This window comes from Hypanus sabinus, chromosome 4 (genome assembly GCF_030144855.1).
Source record: "Hypanus sabinus isolate sHypSab1 chromosome 4, sHypSab1.hap1, whole genome shotgun sequence".
Taxonomy (NCBI): domain Eukaryota; kingdom Metazoa; phylum Chordata; class Chondrichthyes; order Myliobatiformes; family Dasyatidae; genus Hypanus; species Hypanus sabinus.
Genome location: NC_082709.1, coordinates 115,155,778 through 115,180,243, shown reverse-complemented (window position 1 = coordinate 115,180,243; position 24,466 = coordinate 115,155,778). Strand labels below are relative to the sequence as shown.

At 40.5% G+C, this 24,466-nt stretch overlaps 1 protein-coding gene across 1 annotated transcript in view; it reads left to right on the top strand.

The window, feature by feature from the left end:
• The first annotated feature begins 2,158 nt into the window (after nucleotides 1–2,158).
• Nucleotides 2,159–24,466, top strand: part of LOC132393124 (rho GTPase-activating protein 6-like) — a 532,445-nt gene continuing 510,137 nt past the window's right edge. Inside the window, exon 1 of the mRNA XM_059967953.1 lies at nucleotides 2,159–5,063. Coding sequence (XP_059823936.1) covers nucleotides 4,515–5,063 — 549 coding nt within the window. The 5' untranslated portion in view covers nucleotides 2,159–4,514. The remainder of the gene's footprint in view (nucleotides 5,064–24,466) is intronic.

Genomic DNA, 24,466 nt, shown 5'->3' with positions numbered 1-24,466 from the left:
TTGCAAATATTTCGTCAGCATACAAGGAGACATCATCAGTGCCCTGTTAATCGTGGCTTTTATATGCTTATTAATCAGCTGATAAAATTTATATGATTTTTTTACATGTAAAACAGTAAATCTGGTGACTCGTTATCTGTTTTCAATAGTTGCTAAATAGGACAAATATTTAACTGTAAAGCTACTAGAGAAGCCCTAAACAGATTTAGATTTTAGTCTGTTTCTATAGTGGAGTCATTACAAAACCATTGAAGTGGTTACATCATCCAATAGATTCAAGTATAATTACTATTTCATTGTTTATTCAGATTTACAATAGCCAAAAATAGCTTTCATCCATAATTCAAATTTTGATCAAAACATAAAAATGCAATTTCATAGTCTGCATGGGTACTTAAAAAGTCGCATCAACATGAGATAAATAGTAGATGAACACTGAGATATAAACAATGACATACTAGTTTCCATTTTCCACTGCTTTAGGACAATGATAACAAACTGCTTGTTAGTTTTGTTTATCAGCAATTTTCTCCTTCCTGTAGTACTCTCATAGGAAGCAAACATTTTAACAAGGGCTTGACTTATTACAGATTTTGTTCTTAATTGTACGTGCAGATTGTTGTTCCCCAGCTACGTGATTATTGTAAAATGTTTTGGCTCTTTTTTGTTCTCTAATCTTCCAGCTGAATATTTTGATTGAAAAAACAGCCTTAGTCCTATAGCAGCAGACTTGGTTCAGTGTCGGAAAGTCAGAAAGTATTCTGAAATATTTATAGCTATAGAGTTATTAGCAACAGAAATGTAAAGTAAACCAGGAGGCAAAATTGGATTCTGATTGTCTTTGTCCAGACTAAGTGTTTGTTTAATAAGTCTTCACCAGGCCTCAGGGATGAATCGTGTAAAATGTTTTGAAATGCTTATTGTAAAACTTCCAATAAATTAATCTTATGTAAAATTGTTGATCAATATGACTGAATTTAATGAATCAATTTAATGAGTATTTAGTGCAAATACTCAAGGATAGGCAGGTGAGTTCCCCTGGTATCCTGGCTGACAATGATCTCTTAGTTAAGCAGATGAGCATTGAGGGCAAATTGTATTATTTGCATCGGTAACAACAATGACTGCACCTCATTCAGAGGAGCATTGAATTAGCTTTCTTATCTCACTTACAGAGTGCATGAAAACAAATCATACATCAGTAGTCTGAATTCAGTAATAAGCACAGTTACAATACAAGTGTTAAACAAATAAACCTCAAAGGCAGATCCATTACTGAAGGGGCACCCTTAGATCAGAAAAGGAGCTAAATAAATGCAGTGTTTCATCTGATCTATGGACTGTGTTCTCATTTACATAATGCACCGATTTTCATGTTCATTTATAAATAGCTCATATATTCATGGCATAACATTTCCAGTCATTATTAATTGCAGAATGTCTGTGGTTAAAAACATTTCAAATTTGTCATTAAATGACGCAGTGAATGCTCATGCACATCAAAGATTGGTCAACATGCACGCTTTGGCTGGAAATGGCACCATGCAGTGACTACTGGATAAGTAGGATGGGACATAGACATCTCCACATTAACACAATCTTTTTAGAGATCCACCATCAACCTCTAGTCTATTATTGGTCATGAACCTGATATAAATACAATGTTCACTGGAATAAGTGAAAAGCTAGGTGCATTCCAATGAAGGAATGACTCTTCTTCAAAATCACTCCTCACTGTACATAAATAGCTCCTCCATGGAGAGAGTTAAGAGCACCAAGTATTTGGGAGTGAGTATAACAGACAATCTCACCTGGTTTCTCAACACCAATGCTAGCTTAGAAAGCTCAGCAATGTCTCCACTTGCTGAAGAGATTGAAGGGAGCCTTCTCCTTTCTAACCAATTTTTACAGGAGCACCATTGATAGTGTCCCGACCAGATGTGTCATTGTCTTGTATGGAAATTGCAAGGCATCTGACACAAAACTCGACAAAAGATTGCCACGAATGCTGAGAAGATCTTTTCCACCCATCTGCGATATTTATCAGGAGTGTTGCATAGGCAGGCCCTTAGCATTTTCAGTAACCCCTCCCATCCATCCAATAATCACTTTGACCACTCACCCCCCCCCCCAATTATCAGGCAGGAGGTACTGAAGTAAGAGGACGAGGACTGTTAGAATGGGAAACAGTGTCTTCACCCAGAATGTGACACCACTGGACTCCCTGTCATCACCCAGGTCTCATCACACACGAGGAGCCAGAGGTGTCATACTGTTTACTTTTTGACTTGTTTCCTAAATGCACCTTATCATTTGTTAATTTGTTCATGGTAATATTACCTTGTGCATTTTGTGTGAGAGTTAGGTGTACTGTGTTGTGCACCTTGGTCTGAGGGAACGTTATTTCATTCGATGGTATACAATTGAATGACAATGAACTTGAACTTCAAATGAAAAGCCAGTAGAGTAATTCAATATTTGCCAATTGTGCAGCTTGGGCATCACCAACAACACATAACTATATAACCATATAACAATTACAGCACGGAAACAGGCCATTTCGGCCCTTCTAGTCCGTGCCGAATGCTTACTCTCACCTAGTCCCACCGACCTGCACTCAGCCCATAACCCTCCATTCCTTTCCTGTCCATATACCTATCCAATTTTACTTTAAATGACAATACCGAACCTGCTGCTACCACTTCTACTGGAAGCTCGTTCCACACAGCTACCACTCTCTGAGTAAAGAAATTCAAAGGCCTTACTGAAGTCCTTATAGACAACATCCACAGCTTTACCCTCGTCAACTTTCCTCGTAACCTCTTCAAAAAATTCAGTAAGATTTGTCAAACATGACCTTCCACGCACAAATCCATGAAACAGTGCCAGGGTGATTCTTCTTCAGCAGCTAGCCACTGGTCTAAATGTCTACTCCCTCAGCTTCTTCGGTTACACTCCACGTTATTGAGTATGTTGCGAAGGATTCTAAGTTATGAAAAGGGCACCTGGAACATGGGAACATTATCATCATCGAATTCTCTTCCTCAAACCATTTTATAGTGGACGTACACTATTGCTGAAGGAATGATTTGACCAGCTTGAAGTTGTTTCATCATGTGATTTAGTAGAGATGCGTAAAACAAACGAGTGGACATTTGTGCAAGTGTGTTGCACGGGATTCATGAGAATATGATCTGCATGATATTTGGGGGTTAATAAACTCAAGGTTGTTGCAAGAAAAAAGTGTGTGATGTTGGCAGTAAAACGGTTGATTATTACAGCTTAGCTTAGTGAATGCATATCCATGGATACTTAAAAACAATGGCAAATAATGGAAAATTGTGCAATTTTTTATGGGAGTCCCAACCCCAAAAGATCATCAGAAGCAAAAATTCCTTCAGGATTATAGTAAATCTTTTTTTCAACTCTGCAGTAGGTGAAAATGAGTCCTTTAAACTCCCACTATAACTCCACATGCGAAAAACATCATCTCGGATTTAACGCATCTACTCGAAGGGATCTTCTCCGATTTCATAGATTTGTACTTTCTAACCTCCTCGCTGGTCTCATGAGTAGCCATTTAAGGGCGAAAACAAACGGTTATTTCTATCTGAAATGTGTTTTCGCCTCTCTGTAATTTCAGTTCTCACGTGTCCACTCTTTCGCTAATACCCCTCTCCATTTAATTCGCTTAGCTTGTCATTTTCCTGTATTGGTAAGCTGTTCATATCTGGTCTCCAGTCCTGATCGGTTTCAGGTACAGCTCAGTGCTTGGGTCCCTGCTTCTGACACAGAAGTCTGAAACATCACCGCAGGGATTTCTGAGCTAACATCCCAATGTGGTACTTTTCGCGGGGCAGTATTTCAAGTTGCTCAGTCCATTTTGAAAAGGGCGTTTTAAACCAGCCGGTTTTTGTCGACAGACAGCAGCCAGAGGCAAGCTACCTGTTCATTATCAGTTTAATGCTTGCTGCTGCCTCGGCGGCTCCAAAAAACAAGGAAAACGCTTTAAAATGAGCAGGTTACACAAATGTCTTCGCTGTTGCTTCCTTCACGTTTCCGCTGATCCCTGAAACGAGGTGACCTCTCGAGTCCCCCACCAGTTTTGTTACGTTTTCATGGACTTGGTTTAGGGTTTAAATATCGATCGAACATTTTCTGACACGGCGTCTGTGCAGTTGCGCGAGGGTTAAGAGGGTGAATGGTTTGCCAAGTTTGAGCGGTGCGGATGTGAGTTGGTGTCGCTGGCTCGGGCTCTCCCCTCCCCTTGTCAGCTTCAGTTCCAGATTCGCCCGTGTCAATTTCAGTCACCGCGTGCAAGTGTCTTTCCGCCTCTCCGGGATCTGTCTCCTTCGAAGATGAGAGTGTCAGGTCGCCAGGACCCCGGACCGGTTTGCTCCTTCAGCAGACCTAGTCTCCGAACAACCTGAGTTCCCCCCTTCCCCCTTCAAAGCACAGAACACCGCCGCAAGTCAAGCGCCGCTATCCGAGAGGAGAGCAAACTTGCTCCGAAGATGTCGACACAAGGTCTATTTCAAGGTGGGGGCGGCGGCGGCGGCGGCGGAGGATGGTTGAATGCCGTTTTATTTTGCTCCTCGCCATCGGCCAAGACTGTATCCAAAAGGAAATTGCGCCAGACCCGAAGTTTAGACTCCGCTATTACCCGAGGCTACGCGACCGATACCGAACTGGCGCAGGATGACTTTCATGTCCTGGGGTGTACCAGCCTGCGCTCCAAATACTCGAGCGCCAACAGCCCCACGTCTCCCCTCAGCTCGGCCGAGAGCTTGGCCAGCTCCCGGTCGCTGAGGTACAGGCACTGCTCCGCGGGAAGTGGCGCCACCAGCCCCCGTACTTCCCTAGAGAAATCCTTCTCCACTAACATCTGCAACGAATACGACCAGAGGGGGAGTGTAAAAAGAACTGCCGCCTGGGATCTCTCCTTCCTCCCCAGGAACCAGGGTCAGAACCTGGCCAGCAATACCTTCTTCTCGCCAAGGAAGTGGCTACAGAAGAAACCACACCAGCCCGATAGCCAGTCTTACATAGTTTGGAGGTCAGAGGTAGGAGATCAAAATGGGATTCATACTCCATGGTAACAGAAAGAGAATGCAACCGAGAGATTTGATGTTTATGTCCTAAGTTGAGTTGCCTTGCTGCGGTGGGGTGGGTCGCTGACTTCATTCAGCACTTACATAAAAGCAGGATGAATTAATCCACAGCAGCCTGATGTCTTTGTACCACGTTCATCTGCTAACTGTTGCTATGTGCAGTGGCAGGTGCAGTTAGGAAGTTAACAATAGTTTTGTATTTTCAGCAATAAATTATAATCCTAGTGCACCCCCAAATTAGAACTGAGATTTACTGTAATCAACTTGTGGTTTACTGACCTGTCTGCCTGTGCTCTCTGAATGATGGTATCTCCATCAGGAAAACGGAATGGAAGGGAATTCCTGTCTGCAGTGTGGCAGGATCCATTGATCAGCCTGGGCACTGTCTTGGCATGTATCAGAAGACTGTCATTTCCATAGCCTGTGCTCAGTAACTTTTACAAGTGCTTTCTCACAACTAATTGAGCCCTGTATTTGGTAATCTATGTCAAATGTTCACTGATAGTAATTCACTTCAATGCCAGAACCTGTCTGCTGCTTATCAGGGCTATTGAGCACATAGTTTAACCTAGTGTTGCCCTGAGGGATGATAGTCACATTTTATTTAAATTTCAAAATATATTTTATTGGTTTTATATATAAGGTCAATGCAATTATATTGTGCTTATTGACTGTCTGCGTGAAATGACATGAGTTTGATAGTCGTCACCAAGAAATGATGTCGTCTTTGTCCCAGCTTCCACCAGTGGTCAGCATGACGTTACCATAGCTTAGGCTGTCGGAGTTCAGAATTCAATTCCAGCAAGAAGCTTGTATCACCTGCCCGGGAACAAGTGGGTTTCCTCCCATTGCTCCGGTTTCCTCCCACGGTCCAGAGATGTACTGGTTAGTACATTAATTGCTCATTGTAAAATTAGGCCAGGGTAAATAAGTGGGTTGCTGGGTGGTGTGGCTTGTTGAGCTGAAATGGCCCCTTCTGTGCTGTATCTCCAAATAAAATTAATATGAAATAAAATCAATAATATCAGTCAATTATTTAATTTATGATCCACCTACAGTTTTAACAAGCATAGTCCAGCTTCATATCAGTTCTAGTAAATGTATACTGTGATATCTTATGAAACAAACATCTTTTGTTTATCTCCTAAGTATGAGTTAAAAGTTCTCATTTGTGCTGTAGGGTTAGCTCATTCCCATGTTTGCATGGACTTTTCAAAGTATCATCATATCTCTTAGTCAAGATCGAAAGTGGGAGAAAATAGCCAAGGGTCACCTGTATTCAGAAGGAACCTATTTATAATAAAACATTTTTACACTGTAGCTTTGTTATGGCAATTAATAAAATTAACTTTTAAATTTGTCATGAAATGCAATTGATTGATTGTATTTGAAAACATTTAAAGAGCAGTTCCCGTGCTAGAAAAGTATTCCAATTTTTTACATTAACTTTTATCAGGATATAATAATAAATGATTTTGCTTTCTTGATCCACCTGCCAGTTTTATGGGTCTGTTTCAGTATTGTTGCAGAATTTCAACAAGCTCTAAAGGTGGTTCTGACAAACATTCATGGTCTACCTACACAGACGATGCAAGACGCAGAACAAGCTTCAAAATTCTATGTAGAGGAAGCATTCTGAATTCTAACCCCCCCCCCAAAGAATGTGGGTATATAATAGTTCCTCTTATATTATCAAGGTGCTTTTCTCTTTTCTCAGCTAATGGAGCATTGTTGAAGTATCATCTAATATAGTTCCAAAGATACCAGATTTACTGTAGGTAGTGGTTAATGGATAAATCTAAGCCTTGGTACTGAGAGAATGCCCCTTTTACATGCATCTGAGAGAGAAGATAAGGCCTCGGTGTAATGTTTCAATTAAAAATGGCATCTCCAGAAGTACACTCCTTTAGCATTATGCTGATGTTTCAGTCTAGACTACATGCAGAAGTCTGGAATGGGATTTGAACCCATGACCTTGTATTGCACTTACAAAGTACTACCTCAGCTATGTGGCAAAATAATGTAGGTATGTGTTTGCTGTAGGTATGTAGGTACTAGCATCAAAGTAACTTAAACAATTTAAGTTAATAACCTTACACATCATTAAAGTTTATTAGCTAAAGTATAATATTTCTTTATTTTAGCTGCATACCATCATTGAAATTCATTACTTAAGTTCAAGTTGGAGCAAAATATTGCCATTGGTGAATAGCATAAACACTTTTGTAATGAACTATAGAAATCTATAAAAATGTTGTAATCATGGTTTTAATGGGTTCTTAAAGTTGTGGCTGCATTAACAATCAAAATACAGCATTTTGAAATTCAGTGGTTGTGACAACAAGAAGAGCAGTACAGTGATGCCTCACAGGGCCAGGGACCTGTACAATTCTGAGATCAGGTGTCATTTGTGTTGAGTTTGCATGTTTTCCCTGTGACTGTACGAGTTTCCTCCAGGCGTTCCATTTTTCTCCCGTATCCCAGAGGTGCACCAGCTGAAAGATTGATTGGTTATCGTAAATTGTTTCCAGTCTATAGGTGAGAGGTGGAATGTGGCAGGAGCTGATGTGGAAAGAATTTAAAAATGGAATTAAAGTAAAATTCCTGTAAATGAGTGCCTGACATCTGGCATGGACTTGATGGGTCAAATGGCCCATTTCCATGCTGTACCTCTCTGACTCTGTGACTAATACGATGAAATGCGATGCTGACTGACCTGTAAGGATCCATGACAAACATGGAGGGCATAATTTCAAAGTGTACAGATGGCACAAAATGTGGAAGTGTGAAATAGGAGGGAAACCGAAGATACTTGGAGAAAGGATGGGCACATGTCAGAATTAATTCACAGATTATTTACAGTATAAGTGAATGTTAGGAAGGGTACTGAAATATCACTGGAAGCACCAGAATGAAAAGGCATGGGAGAGGAACACATTTGATTTCTATTTGAAGTAATCAGCAGAGACAGAAAGAACCAAATATCCTCCTCTTGATCCTTGAAGCTTCCATACTTTTTTGAAATAGGTATAAAACTTTGAGTTTATAAGACTGACAGTTAAGGATCCAAAAAAAAGCTTCGCCTTTGTTGTGTGATATTGGTTTACAACGAGTGTGGGTGCATCAGTGCAGGAAAATCATCTGATGGTACTGCTGAACATACAGGTGAGCTGTGTTGGCCTTTGGGGCATGGATAGTTTACCCCTCCATGGAGAAGTACAGCCATTATTTTGTTGATGCTGCATGCTCCAGAATGCCTTTTAATGATGATAATAAACAATTTAAACAACACTAAGATAAATTGTGACAACAGAAAAAAGTTGTAATCTTTGTGGTAGAAAATTATGTGTTTATATGTACCACACTTACCACAGATTGCCCATAATGATGCTATTTGGCTGAGTCCAAGTGTTAATTCATTCAAGGCTGTACATCAGAAGTTCAAGGCAGCACTGCTTTGGGGGGGGGGGGGGAATGCACTAAAAACTGACAGTATTGAGAATAAACTTGAGGATATTCAGCCCAGTTTGGAAAAGTTGTGCTCTGAAATAGTTCTGTGATTCCGCTCTTTCACCCACTGTCTTGTAATTTTTCCCTTTCAAATATATAAATCCCTTTTGAATTCATTTCCAGGCAGGGCACTCAAATCACTTCTGTCATGAAGTCTAGTTCCTCAGTTCTCCTCTGTAAATTAATTTAATTTTGTGCCTTTTGGTTCACTAAGTGGTTGGACGTGCCACCAGGTTTCCTGTTGCCACCTCTGAGATTTTGAGTGAAAATTTAAATAAAAACTAATCTATACTTCTGGAATACCATCAAATTCAAGCATTATTAATGGGATTAAACTACGGGCTTCAGTAATACAGTTGCTTTTCAGCTGTCTTTGGGTTAAAAAGAAAATCAGAATGTAAGACACTGATATAAATAAACACTTTCAAAATTCAAGCCACTACACCTCTAACTGTGTAACCTGCATTACCTGGGAGGTTGTAGTTCTAGAGAGTGGTGCAGCACAGTTTTAAGTAACATGATGTTGCATCATTTTTTATTTTATTTTATTGATGTATTGTGTGTAATAGGCCCTTCTGGTCCTTTGTGCCACGCCACCCAGTAACCCCCAGTTTAATCCTGGCCAAGTCACAGGACAATTTACAATGACCAATTAACCTCCCAACCGGCATCTTTGGACTGAGTGAGGAAACTGGAGAACCCAGAGGAAAGCCACATGGTCATGGGAAGAACATGCAGACTCCTTACAGGCAGGGACTGGAATTGAACCGTGGGTCGCCTGTACTATAAACCGTTGTGCTAACCACTATGCTACCGTGCCACCCCAATTACGAATTGGGCCCATGTCCAAGAGTGCAAGTTGAAAAAAAAATTTACATATTTAGCTTTATCACGAGAGAATAAGTTTTTTTAATGAGTTGTGAATTCCGTGAAGGTGTACTTCCATTATCATAGTGTGGGGGTTTCCTGTACTTCATTTGTAGAGCTTCAACGTGACCTGTGGTCATAGAAGTTGCGATAAATGTAATTAAAATTTTTTTTCTTTTTGTAACCTAAAGGTTTTGACCTTTATCAAAGGACACCTGCCATTTTCATCCAGGAGTTTAAAGCAATTTAATCAGTAGATGAACAGCAATATGTAGCATTGCAAAGGAGAAAACAGGTGTACAAAGGATGGAAAGAGATCAATAGCACTAATGGGCGTTTGGTAGACATTCTTGTCTTTCTTGGTCTGCTTCTAAGATAGGTGGAAAGTGTACACACAAAAAGGCACAGGACATATTGAATGAGGCTGGAAATCCATAGCTGCCATTAGCATATAACATATGAAGCTGTGGCATTAATGCATCCCCGGTGGAGGGAAAAAAGGATGATAGGTTGCCGTATCTTCCTGAAAACAGGTGTTCGGGAAAATAATGAAAGGGAGTAAGTATGGGGAGGCAGTGTTGATTAAAGAGAGAGCTGAAATTGGACAGAGATTACTGTATGTCTTGGACCATCAATGGCAGAGTATATGTGTATTAGGGGTAAGAAATATTAGAGGTGACTTGACACAGTTTGAAATACTTTGCAAGCCAACTGTGGAAAGGATATAAAGGAGCCATTTGGCAAAAATACTACAAGGTTGTGTGAAAGTCATCTATCCTAATATAGACTGGTATTGTAACAATACAAGGGTTAAAGCAGGGTGGAGGAAATATTGAGCCATGCTCAGGTAAACTTTCTTGATCAGTGTATTTTCAGCCCAAAAGGAATGAAAACTTTGCTGAATTTTTTGGTGGCAAGCTAACTGGGGAAACATTTAATATCATCAGGTTTAAAATAGCAATGAAAAAGGAAATAGACAACTCTGTGGTTAAACTAATTAATTAATGACAAATCATAAACATTAGATGCAGAAAATCCAAAGCAACACACATAAAATGCTGGAAGAACTCAGCAGGTCAGGCAGCATCTATGGAAATGGATCGATAGTCGATGTCTCGGGTCGACTGTTTGTTCATTTCCATAGATGCTGCCTGACCTGCTCAGTTCCTCCAGCATTTCATGTGTGCTAATTAAGGTCTATTTCAATAGGATAAAATAAGATTTGGCCTTTGTAATAAAAATAATTTTATTTAAAAAAACAGGCAGGTAAGACTGTAAATGAAAACTAGCTATCTTTGGGGAGGAGATAGTTTGGGCAATAGTGGAGAAAGGGGAAAAGTCACAATTCCTTGAGTGATGCAAGAGATGAAGAGTAAAATGAGGCAGGTTAAATAAAATTGTATGTCAAATGAGAACCAGGCTAATTATAGAAAAATCAGAGGGAAAATAAGATGGGAAGCAAGAAAGGCAAACAAGCAGGCTATGGAGCAACTCCGTTAACCATGAAAGGGGTTTCCAGAATCTTCTATAGGCATAAAAGCAATAAACAGGTGAAGGTGAATAGGGATAAAAAGATCTACTTAAAGAGAGAGAGAAACTAAATTGGAGAATTAGCATTGATCTTAACAAAAAATAAAGATGCTCTGAAATCTCATATGAGGCTCTTTAGGCTTTGCAAAAAAGTAAGCTGTTGGAGGAACTCAGTGGGTCAGGCAGAGGGATGGCTGATGTTTCAGGTTAAGACCTACATCAGGAGACTTTTGTGGCTATTAGGCTTGTATTGGAGGGCCCTAGCAGCATGGATAGAAGTTTGGCTCAGTGATGGGACACAGAGAGTAGCTTTGAAAGGCTATTTTTATACTGGAGGAAAGAGAACAGCAATATTCCTTGGAGCTGGTAGTAGAAGCGCTACTTTCCTATATATATATAAATTATTTGGACTTTGGTAACTGGACACAATTCCCAAATTTGCAGAGGTAATAAACCTTTTAAGTGGAGTGTGCTGTGAGAAAGATTGCAACACATTTCAAGAGAAAATGGACAGATTGGTGGAATGGGTAAGTGCAGACAGTGATTAAATGCGGAAAGTTGCTGTGATCTATTTCATTCAGAAGAAGAGGCAATTCTCTGCCCTGGAAGACGTAATGCTAAAATAAATGGTACTGAAGTATTTCAGTCAAGGTTGACTGTGCATAGTCAGTTCATTAAAATTGGCACAGTAGATGGATAATGCAGCTAAAAATATAAATAATACTTTCCTGATTTATACTGTAAAAACAAGGAAGTCAAAATAAACAATTAAGCAGCTTGAATGATAAAACATAATTGCGTTTTTTAAAAGTCATTGCAATGAATAGCTTTTGTGAAATTGAAAAGGGGTACGGAGTACAAACATTTAAACTGCTCCTTTCATTTAACACATAGCGAAGATCACGTCCATTGCATTTTGGGAGGTGGCACTGTGCCAGAGGGTGGAAGCAGTTGAGAATGATTCATGATGTCGTTTTCTGTGACAGTCAGGAGGGAGACGATGCCCTCTGTTAATACCACAGTTAGTGCTGTCTTGAATCTGTCCACGATTACAGTATCTGTAATGTCCACTGGCACATCCTCATCTTTCCAGATATTGACATGAGATTGTGTCATAGGGTTGTATGGCTCAGAAATGGGCCCATCTCCCCACTATATCCATCTGCACTAATCCCACTTGCCCACAATTGGTCTGTCTTCTGCGCCCTGCCTATTCAAGTGTCTTGCTAAATGCCTCATAAATATGGTAATCGTATCTAATTGCACCACCTTTCCTGAGAGTTCCTGATATTGCCATTCTTCATGTAAAATAAAAACTTATCCCCCAAACCAATTTAAACTTCATTCCACTCACCTTAAACCTAACCCCTCTTCCCCTCTTGTTTTGATACCACAGCATGGGATATCAATTATGCTTATTTACCCTATTTATGCCTCCTGTAATTTTATATACCTCCATCAGGTCACCCTTCATTCCAGGGCAAACAAGCTCAACCTGTTGAATCTGTCCCTATAATTTAAGTCGTGCAATCCAGGCAACATTCAAATGAGCCTCTTCTGTAGTTTGGTCCAGTACACAGAAGTGTACACAGTACTCGAGTGAGGTTTAGCCAGTACTTTGCAAAGTTGTAATATAACATCCCAACTTCTATTTTCCATGCCTGCCCAAAGGCAAGCCTACTAAATGCCTTCTTCATCACACCTTCTACTTGTGTTGTCACTTTAAAGAAACTAAGTTCCTTTATACCAAGGTCCCTTTGATCATTAACATTCCTGAGTGTTCTACCATTTATGTATTTGTCCTGCCTCTGTTTGACCTACCAAAATACGGTATATTATTTTGCTCCTGTCAGGATTAAGTTCTACCTTCCAAAGCTCCATTCATATTTCCATCTGATCTGTATAGCCTTAGACAATCCTCCTCATTTTCCATAACACCACCAACTTCCATATCATTGGTGAACTTACTGATCATTTATTCCACATTAACATCCAAGTTGTTAATGTATATCAGAAACGATAGATTCCAAATGCCAATCCCTACGATATCCCTCTGACAGCCAACTTCTAATGGGAAAAACAACCTTCCTCTACCACCCTCACCTTCCTCCTCTCACCAAGCTACATTTGGATCCAGTTTGTGTTTCCACTGCTTGAATTTCCAGCATCTGTAGATTTCCTCGTGTTTGGATCCATTTAGCTAGCTTACTTTGGATCCTGTATGTGTTTATCTTCTGAGCCAGCCTATCATGCAGGATGTTATTAAATGCCTTACGAAGATCAGATAGACAGCGTCTACTGCCCTTTGCTCATCTGCTTTGCTGGTTACCTCCTTAAAATTGAATCAAATCATTGAGACAGCATTTTCCTTGAAAAAGACTGTTCCTGATTTAGTCCCTGCCATTCCAAAATGTACAGAAATCCTCTCTCTTAGAATTTTCTTCCATAGTTTTCCTCCTGCCGAAGTGTTGCTCACCTGGCTTATTCACCTGGCTTATTCCTGGCTTATTCACCTGGCTTATTCACCTGGCTTATTCACCTGGCTTATTCACCTGGCTTATTCACCTGGCTTATTCACCTGGCTTATTCACCTGGCTTATTCACCTGGCTTATTCACCTGGCTTATTCACCTGGCTTATTCACCTGGCTTATTCACCTGGCTTATTCCTGCTTATTCCTGCTTATTCACCTGGCTTATTCACCTGGCTTATTCCTGCTGCACTTTCTAAATAAAGGAAGAACATTACTTTTCCATCAATGGATCTGATGCCTCATTCTCTGCTAACGAGGATGAAAAAGTCTCCGTCAGGACCCCAGTTATTTTCTCTGTTGCTCCCCACAGCACCCTATGATAGATTTCATCTGGTCCTGTGGATGTGTTCAATAATATCTAATCCTGCTCCTTCAAAATGCTAACGTGCATCAGTCTATCAACATAGCCTGCTGTGACCTCACTATTTCCCATGTCCTAGTCCCTGGCATAGCTATCTTCTTGTTTCTGATGTACTAGCAGAATGTCTTAGAATTCTCCTAAATCTTGTATTCTAGGGATATTTTATAGCCCTTATTTGGCTTTCTAATTTATTTCCTATATTCTCTCTTAAGCTCTCTGTATTCCTCCAGAGACTCATTTGATCCTGGTTGCCTATACCTGTTACATGTTGCCTTTTATTTCCTGATCCAACCTTCAATATCCTTTGTCATTCAGATGTCCCTAACCACGCTGTCTTTGCCTTTCAACTTGTTGAAGCATGCTGGCCTGTTTTCAAAGGCTCTCAATGTTAGGTGTCATTTAAAAGATATCCACTTGTCAGATGTTGTATACTTATGTCTGAACTTCCCCTTCATTGGGTGTCAAAAATTCTGGATATCTTTAACTTCCAGGGCCTGGTTATTTTCTAGTTGGCATAATAAGCATCCGTTTGTCTCATGAGACCATGGATTTGCACCTTGGAATGTTTCCAGGGCAGGGTTGTATGGGAGACTGGCAGTTGTCCAAGCTGCAGGCCTTCCCCTCTCCATGCCACTGATGTTGTCCAAGGGAAGGGCACTAGGACCCAAGCAGCTTGGCACCAGTGTCGTCGCAGAGCAATGTGTTGGTAAGTGCCTTGATCAAGGACACAACGCGCTGCCTTAGCTGAGGCTCGAACCAGTGACCTTCAGGTCACTAGGCCTGATGCCTTATCCACTAGGTTATTAGTTGGCATATAGATGGCCTTTTCCACTTTTTTTTGTCAGTAAAGTATGGTGGCAAAACTCAGCTGAGCAGGTGGCTATGGGTCTGAGTTAAGTGCACACAATTGAAGAGATCTTTAACATGTTCCTTCCAGCAAGTAATAACTGCCTGTTCTCTGCTTGTTAAGTTTACCTCAATTCTTGATTCTTTACAGATGGGATCTTGAGTTTGTGGGTCTTGACAACATACATATCTAAACATGTCTTGGCTACACTGTTATCAACACCAGAGCAGAAAATTGGAGTTGTCTTGGCATTTTTGGTTTGGACTCACAGTGGATTTGGACTGAACCCTTTTGAATTCAGTGTTGAGACCACCACTGTGGTACTGTAGTTAAATTACTGGATTAGCAACTGGAGTTTTGAACCAGCATACATTCTGGGGAGTTTAAATTGAAGTAATTAAATAAGTATTTCCTAGTTCTGGACACAAACTTAGAAATGTGAAATCTTAAAGAGAGTGGATAACTGATTTATTTGAATGAATGCAGTCATGAGGGTCATTAGACAGACTGAAGAGGAGGCTTTAAGAGGGCTATTTAAAATCATTAAGGACCAAGTAGAGTAGAATTATTCATATTAGCAGAAAGAACCAACTAAAAATGAGAAGGGGTAAGATAGTTTTACCCCAGTTTGGAATGCATAGACAGTACTGTGTTGAGGTGAAGGTAGATTAAATTGTAGTGTTCAGGATTCACTGCTTAAAGGAAAACAATGCAGGGCCTTGGTCAGATAGCAGATAAGTGGTTCAAGTTAGTCTTCCCTTCCATCGATCTAGCATAAACTTGACAGGTTGAATAGACTGCTTTCCTGCTAAGTCTTTCTGTGAATTAATGTTATTTTTGGCTTATTTGTGACTCCAGCCCAACTGAAGTGCAGCTGACCTAGCTGCTTGTTGAATTGGGCAGAACCATGCAGAACGGTTGTACATAAATACAAGCAGAAATGGGCAATGAAGGTCTACAGTGACCACATCCTGACCATGGGAAAGCAATGTTTTATGTGTGTTCTCAGATGACAGTGCTTATATCTGTCTTGCTTCAAGCTCCTTAACCTTGTGGGTGGTGATGCATTGCAGGATCAATTCTAGGTGCCGGGCCAGGCAGCTTTAGCCAGAAAACAAGCACAACACAACTGTACATATGCCTTCACTGATGAGTAGTGCGATGGAGAGGGCAGAAGAAGACCTGGGAAAGAATCCTGGTATTCCAACCAGCACAAGCAGAGCCAAAGGGCATCAGGAGAACAATACCTTGGCAGATGCAGGGCCTGAGCTTTCAATGGGAAAGATAAGATCCCCCATGCAATGCTTTACAGCTTCACTAACGAAATATTCACTGACCCAAGACTGTCTCAATGCTAAGCTTTACAGCTGAAGTCTAGAGGCTTGTATTTAACATCTGTCCATTACCGTGCTCATGGAAAACAAAGGTGATCTCTGACGCACGTCTTGTTGGGCTTGTGGTGGAAATGAACACTGTTGAACTTAGCCTCGAGACCACCATGGAGACGTAGTGGTTAAATTACTGAGTTAGCAGCCGGAGCTGTGGGCCTTGGGTCCTGAGGTATAAGTCTAAAGCTCACCACAGCAGGAGGGAAATTTAAATTCAAGTAATTAATTAAAACTTGGAATTTTTTTAGAAGTCAGGCTCTGTGCAATTAACCATGAAAGTACTGGAATCTTATGGAATTTACTTGCTTCACGGTAATAAGTGAGCAGGTTTGCTTCTGCCCATTATTACCCAGTAAGGAAATTTGACTCTAGGCACATCAAGTGCTTAACCTCAGTTGTCTCCTCCATTCAGAGATAAAGATGGATGGAGAATAAAGGTTGACATTGGAAATAATGCCCACATCTTCTGTATGAACATTTTTTAAAGTATACTCTCTTTGTATTAACACTGTACTTTAACTGTTCTGTTGTACGTACTATTTATTACAAATTACTATAAATTGCACATTCAGAGGGAGATGCAATGTAAAGATTTTTACTCATGTACATGAAAGACGTAAGAAATAAAGTCAATTCAATTCAATTTTTTGCAAAGTGTTGTAATTCACCATTATGGTAAATCACATCAATATCATGATTGCCATTGTGCCTTGATTTTAATTGAGACAGAAAATACTTAAGGAGTCTACCAATGCTTTTAGCCCTAACAAGGCAAGGCTCATGAGTCTCCTAGTGCTTCATAAAATTAAACATATTACGAGGGGTGATTGATAAATTTGTGGCCTAAGGTAGAAGGAGTCAGTTTCAGAAAACCTAGCACATTTATTTTTCAACATAGTCCCCTCCTACATTTACACACTTAGTCCAGCGGTCGTGGAGCATACGGATCCTTTCTTTGTAGAAGTTGGCGTCTTGGACCTCCAGAAGTGGTTGACAACAGGGGTAATTGATAAGTTCATGGCCTAAAGTAGAAGGAGATGAGTTATTAACTTCAAATTTTCTGCATAATCATGCAAAGAGTTTACCTGCACATGCATGTAACAAGAGCTATATAACTCATCTCACCCTTTCAAGCAATTAGGGACAACAATCATTTAGGTCAACCTGGGTCCTGGAAATGCAAAAGTGAAAGCAAGGACATAGAAAAATCACCTTAAAGGTTTACAGAAGAGTGATTTGTGGACTGTGAAGCTTGTTGGCAATATTCTTGAGAAAGCATAATGAGCTGCTTTAACACAATAATGCCAGATCAGTCTTGACATGAAATTGATGACACTATTAATTTTAAAGAAAACCCTTATCCTATAGAATGGGGTGATAAATTTAAATTATTTGTCTTTAGTGTTTTACTGCTTTTGAAGCACCTCGTTGTGTTTTAATAAACTTTTATGATTTTAAAAAATAATTAATAATGTTGAAATCAATTTTATTAAGTTTTAAATATCGGTCGAATAATATAGTGCAGGACGGGCCTTTCTGGCCCTTTGAGCCTCACCACCCAGCACCCACTGGTTTAACCCTAGCTTAATCACAGATCAATTCACAATGTCCGGTTACCCTACTAAGTGGTCTGTCTTTGGACGCAGGAGGAAACCAGAGCACCTGGAGAAAACCTACTCAGACATGGGAAGGAGCATACAAGCTTGCTTACAGAGAAGGCTGGAATTGAACTCTGAACTCCGACCCGCCGAGTGTTCCGCTAACTGCTATGCTATCGTGGCGCCCCAATTGTTTATAGACTTCTGAAAACTCTCATGGCTTTGACAGAAGTAAAACTCAGCCCTCCATCTTTGGCTTCTTTCAAAGCTATGGAAGAGCAGGGCTGAGTCACCTGCTGCCAGAGGCTCAGTTGCCTCAGACTTTGCCACTGGATTCCAAAAAGGCCTGTGCATCTGGCCCTGGAGAACGTATGCAGTGGGGAGTCATGGCTGACAAATCAGAGCAGCAGAATTGAGTCCAAGAAGCTTCAACTCACTTCACACCAGACCCAATGTGCATGAAGGACTCTGTATTCCTGAAACCCACAACAGATACCGTACGATGTATTGTAAAAGTATTCAGCCCCAACCCATTGTCCCCATAAATCTGTATTACAACCGGGGTTTTGATCAATGTAACTGAGAATTTCTATTTGTGAATCACATGCTCCTTTTTTCACAGTAGAGCCCAAAAAAAAGGGAAAATGGTAAAGCATGAAAAACTAAAAGTTCACAAACTGAAATGTCAGAAGTACTCATCCCCTTTGCTCAGTACTTAAGTGAACCACCTTTCACAGCTATTACAGCCAGTAGTCTTTTTTAGATAAGTCTCAATTAGCTTTGCAAAATGTGATGGAATAAGATTTTCCCATCCCTCCTTGCAAAATTGCTCAAGCTGTGCCAGGTTAGTTGGGGAGCAGCAGTGGACAGCAATCCTGAGGTCTTCCCAGAGATGTTTGATTGGGTTTAGTTCAGGATTCTGACAAGGCCACTCAAGGACTTCGATTTTTGACATTTGAAGCCACTCCATGATTGCTCTGGCAGTGTGCCTTGGGTCATTGTCTTTCTAAAAGGCAAACTTCCTCCTCAATTTAAGTTTTCTGGTAGAAACTAGTAGGTTTTTATTCAGGATATCTCTGTATTTAGCAGCGTTAATCTTCCCATCAATCCTGACCAGTTTTCCAGTCCCTGTGCTGAAAAGCATCCACATAGCGTGCTGCTACCTCTACTATACTTTACAGCAGGGATGGTGTTATGTGGCTGATGCACAGTATTAGATTTATGCCACACATACTGCTTAGGGTTGAGGTCAAAAAGTTCCACTTTAGTTGCATCTGACCACAAGACCTTCTTCCATATCTTTACAGTATCTTCTCAGCGACTGTTGGCAAAGTCTTTTTTACGGCAAGTATATGTTTTTATTTTTAGCCAGGGCTTCTTCTTTGCCATTTTTCCATAAGTACCCTTTTTGTGCAAGGCCTTTGAGATTGTGGACCATGAACTTCTGCTCAGATTGACTGTTGGTATCACTGTAGTTTCTCTTACAAATGCCAATCTTCTCTGGTGACTAAATTTAGAGGGGTGGCCAGACTTAGGCAGTGTGACTGTGGTTTCATAATTTTTCCACTCTTTCACGATGGACTGCACTGAGCTCCAAAGTACGTTCAGTGCCTTTGAGGTGGCCTTGTACCCTTCCCCAGATTTGTACTTCTCTATTATCATTTCCCTAATTTTCCTTGAGTGCTCTTTTGGCTTCATTTTGGTTGGTCAGTTGATAATCTACCATAGTGTTGGACCTTGCAGAAGGAGGGGGTATTTATTCAGGTCACCCTCCAATTTTCTATCTCTACAAGTTGTGTGACTTGGTAAGGTAATATATGGTAATGTAGCTGAGGAAAGTTAGCGTGGTAATTACAAAGGGGATGAATACATTTACAGCTTCACTGTTTTAGTTTTTAATTTTTAGTAAGTTGTTGACAGGTTTTGGAATTTTCTTTTGATTTGACATGATGCACAGCATTTTGTAGATTAGCTCAACAAATCCTACTTCAATATATTTTAAATTTAGAAAAGGAGGCAGTAAAGTGTGAAATTTGTTGTAGGGGCTGAATACTTTTTCAAGGCACTGCGTAACATGTTCATTCTGTGTAAGTCAGTGGGCACAGTGAAGGATTAATATGTGTTTGTTTAATAGGAGGGTTCTGATGTGTTTAATACTCCCGTTTCACATCAATTATCCAAACTAAACTTCCGAAAATCAAAATAGTTTTATTCTCTGAGATGATTGGAATGGTTATGAAATGCAAATGATTTGCTTTCAAGGCAGCTGCAGAAATTTCAGAAAAAAACTGGAGAAATACAGAAAGCAAGTCAATGTTGATTACCATGGGATAGTCTCGGAAGGAAAGTAAAGAATTACAGTTTGTGAGATTTCATACAGGCTTTGTGCATTTTGTACTATTTCAATGGTAAAGTGTGAGAATTTTTTTGAAAATGTTAAGTGTAGCTATGTTCATCAGTAAATAAACAGAAGTTTATTTATATATTTATGCTAATCTGAGATTTTTATGAGTCTAATTCAGTGGCCATGTTATGTTTCTGAATGGAATGGTGGCAGGAAGATTAGGATGAAGAGTCAGTTTGACATTGTTGATTTCATTGTAAAATTGTAAACTTCCCTTGCTCCCATGGTCCACACGTCCCTCCTATCAGCTTCCTTCTTCTTCAGTCCTTGACCTTCCCAACCCACCTAGCTTCACCTATCACCTTCCAGCTAGCCTCCTTCCCCTTCCTCCCCTTTTTATTACTCCATCTTCCCCCTTCCTTTTCAGTCCTAAAGAAGGGTCTCAGCCCAAAATGTCTGCCTGAGTTCCATGGTGCTTTGGATTTCCATCATCTGCAGACTTTCTTGTGTTCATTGTAACTTACTATTCTCCAATTACTAGTGATTGTTAGTGTGGACACATCGGGCTGAATGGCCTGTCTCTCTCCCTGACTCTAGCCTTGATGCAAATGACCTAAAGTAATTGGTTATTTACAACATTTTAACAAAAAGAGAAATGTGAGGTTTTACAAGTTCCAGTGGTTGTTACTTGCAGTCTACTTTGCATGAGTGAACTTACTTATCATGTGCCACATGTCTAGGGGGAGTTAGAAGGATGGGATGAGCCATTCAATTAAAGACTGTGCCAGGGAGTGTCTTTGTTTGTTGGAGAGGATCTGCTTCAGTTAGTGATCTGTGAATTAGTGGAGACTAAATATATCCCTTAATCTTTTGATGATTGTAATAGTATTTATACAACTGGGTAACATTTAAAGCTATTCTTGTAAATTGAAAGGTTTGTGCTGTGTAGGGTTTTCCAGCAACTTCATCTCTCGTTTCAAATGTCCTCAGTGGAATGTGTGTTACGGATTTAGGCAACAATAAATATATGAGTTAGGCAAGGGTTTTTATAACAAATAACACGTTTATTAAACACTGAAAACAAACCCCCCAAAAGTAAACAAATCACTAACGTAACCGGAAATCAGCTGCAGTGCGGCAGCTTAAGCAGTTCTTAAAGCAAGGAAGCTTAAACAGTTCTTAATCTGATGTTGCAAAACCAGTTCTTTAAAGTAGTATTGCCAAAAGTTCAAAATGCTCACAGTCCATTTAAGGGAGAGACTTTTTAAGACGATTTAAATTCTTTTTCACGTCATGTTGCTTCAGTTCCCAAATCGAACTTTTTCCCATGAAGAATTTACGAAACGAAATGGCTTAAAGGCACTGACCTTTCCTTTACAAAACTATTCCCAATCCTTTCTGCTATTTCGCAGGGATTAACACGAGAACAGTCAACGAATTCCTTCCGAATGAGGATCAAACAAGGTCGAACCCGTTTCACCGTCGAAATTGATTCTCCTCGATCTTCTATCTCCTGAACTCTGATCTTCACTCTCCACTGATCCTCAACTAGCAGTATTGTAAAGAAACTGCTGGTAATGACCTTTTAAACTTTAGGCATTAAATAAAACTTCATCTTTCAACTAAACTGCGTCATCACATTAAATCACGTAGTGGCATGAAGTCAACATGGCAAATCCAGCCACGAACTGCCCCTCCTCACAGGGAGTGGTCCTCCTTTTATACCCTGTAAAAAAAACCTGTCACATGACCTCTACTGGCGGGAAAATGACGTCACTCCACCATCACAAGACCATTACCTCAAGTCCAGTATAACTTCAACCCCAGTCACGTGACAAGTACACCACTGTCACATCACGGGTACGTAACATGTGCCTTACAATCAGATGTATTTCCAACACTTTTCAGTTTCGAAACTTCTTATCCATCACTGGTAATGTTATGTGGTGTGGCGTAATTGCTTATTGTACTAAATGCAAGTTGTTTTTTTTTTCCGAGTTACAGCGCAGAATAGGATTTTCCAGCCCTTCGAGTTGCGCCCCCCCCCCCCAGCAATCCCTCGATTTAATCTAGCCTCACCAAAGGGCAATTTACAATGACCAATTAACCTACCACCTGGTACACCTTTGGAGGAAACCGGAGCACCCAGAGGAAATCCACACGGTCATAGGGAGAACGTACAAACTCCTTACGGGCAGCGATGGGAATTGAACCCGGGTTGCCTGTACTGTAACGTGTGTGCTCACCACTAGCTACCATAATTCAGATTGGAGACTTGGGGCCAGGAGCCATGCCATGAGTGATAAGTGTGAATCTCTTTGGTTAATAGTCTAGAATATAACAAGTTGAAGGCTGATTGCCATTGGTTTTGGAATCTGATGGATGGTCAAAGGAATCTCTGCATTTCTTCACCAGGGATTCTGAAACGTTAGTCTTTAAATAACAAATACTTCAATTATTTTTCTGCTGGAAACAAAGAATAATGTTGGATAAGTACTGTATATATCTGGATGCATACAAATGGAGATGAGCCATTGACATCTATTACAAACCCATTGATTCCTACAGCTATTCCGACTAAACCTCCTCCCACCCCATAACTTACAAGGCTGCCAACCCCTTTTCTCAGTTCCTCTGTCTCTTTTGCATCTATTTAGAGATACAACACGCTAGCAGGACCTTCATCTCAACAAGCCCATGATGCCTAATTACAACACTGTGACCAATTGACCGACTAACCCATAACCCATTTTTGAATTTGGGAGGAAACCAGAGCACCTGGAGGAAACCATACAGTCATGGGGAGAGTAGTGGAATTGGACCCAGATCGCCAGTGCCATAACAGCATTACACTAATCACTAGGTCACTGTGCCACCCCTCATGATGTGACTTACCACTCATAGCCATTCAAGATGCCCTCTTTTTTCAGAGAATAGAGTTGCCCCCCACACCACCTTCCAATGCAATTGATGGAGCCCTCAACCACATCTCGTCTAATTTTCTGCAATTTTGCCCTCACTCCATTTCTCCCCCAGCAGAACAGGGTCAAGTTTCCCTCGTCCTCACCAGCCCCTGCGTATTGCTTGCAGCTTCTGTAGCCTGCAACGGAATCAAGAGCGTGTTGCCGGAAGTTGGAGAATGTGCGACTGAGCCCGGAAGGCTGTGTGGTGTGTCCAGGTAGAAAATACGGCATTGTTCTTGTGCTCGCTCTGGACCTTCTTGGCCTGTGGATCGGACAGAAAGGCCAAGAATAGGACTGAGATGGTGAATAAAGGTTGTAGGCCATGGGAGGCTCAGGATCACCTCGGCAGACTGGATGTTGATGCTTTGGCATCTTTCTCCTTTTAAAATTCTCTTTATGCTAAACTTAGTAACTGTCTGCCTGCTGGATTTGGCCATGACCATCTTATGATGGGGGGGGGGGAGAGGGGAGGGGGGGAGAGAGAGAGAGAGAGAGAGATACTGGAACTTACAGTGTTGAACCATCATAAATATAACAGTACTGCTTGCTGTATAATTAAACTAATCTTTATTGCATTGACACTGGAAGAAAATCTAAGGAGTTTCCATTGATGTTTTGCAACTCTGAAGATTCAATTGAAAATTATTCTGGTACCAAAGCCTCGGTATCAGTCCATCATATTAACGGCCACAGAGCGCAGCATCCAGGGCAGTCTTCATAGACTCAGTGCCATGGAGAGGGGAGTGAACATTATGGGAGAGCATGCCATATCTTGGATATCCTAAAAAAAACTGAATTATTTTTACAAATGGTGGGCTGAGATTTAACCTTCCCATCTGCTCCTGGTTCTGTGATTCCAAAACCATCTGAGAGCAGGCTGTGGAAAGACAAAAATCCCTTCCATCTTGTGATTATCTACAAAACTTGATTAATAATAGACTTTGCATGTCTTGTGGTTAGAATTTGCATTTTTAGAATTGGTGGTTGTGCCAAGGCAGTACACTGTAAATCCTGGAAATGGCTGGTTTCTAATGACCTAATGCCTTCCTTGCACAGGTGCCAGACACTAACACACACTTATTATTCTAGAAATATAATTGTGAAAAGTCAGACACATCTATTATCAAGCTGTCAAAGAAAATGCACATCATCCTTATTAGATTAACACAAATATGACATTTACCAATGTTAGCCAAAAAAAGATGCTTGCATAACATGTAAGGTTTCCAATAATCAAGAGGATATTAATAATGTTTACCAACTCTATCCATTAATTATAATTACTTTTTACACAGAAATGTATTCTCATACTGGTGATGTTGCTAACTAAAGTAATTTTGTTAACTTTTGACCTAAAGTACATAGACCCATTTCACTTCAAGTAGGTTGGTGCATGGTTTGCCCATGTTATCAAG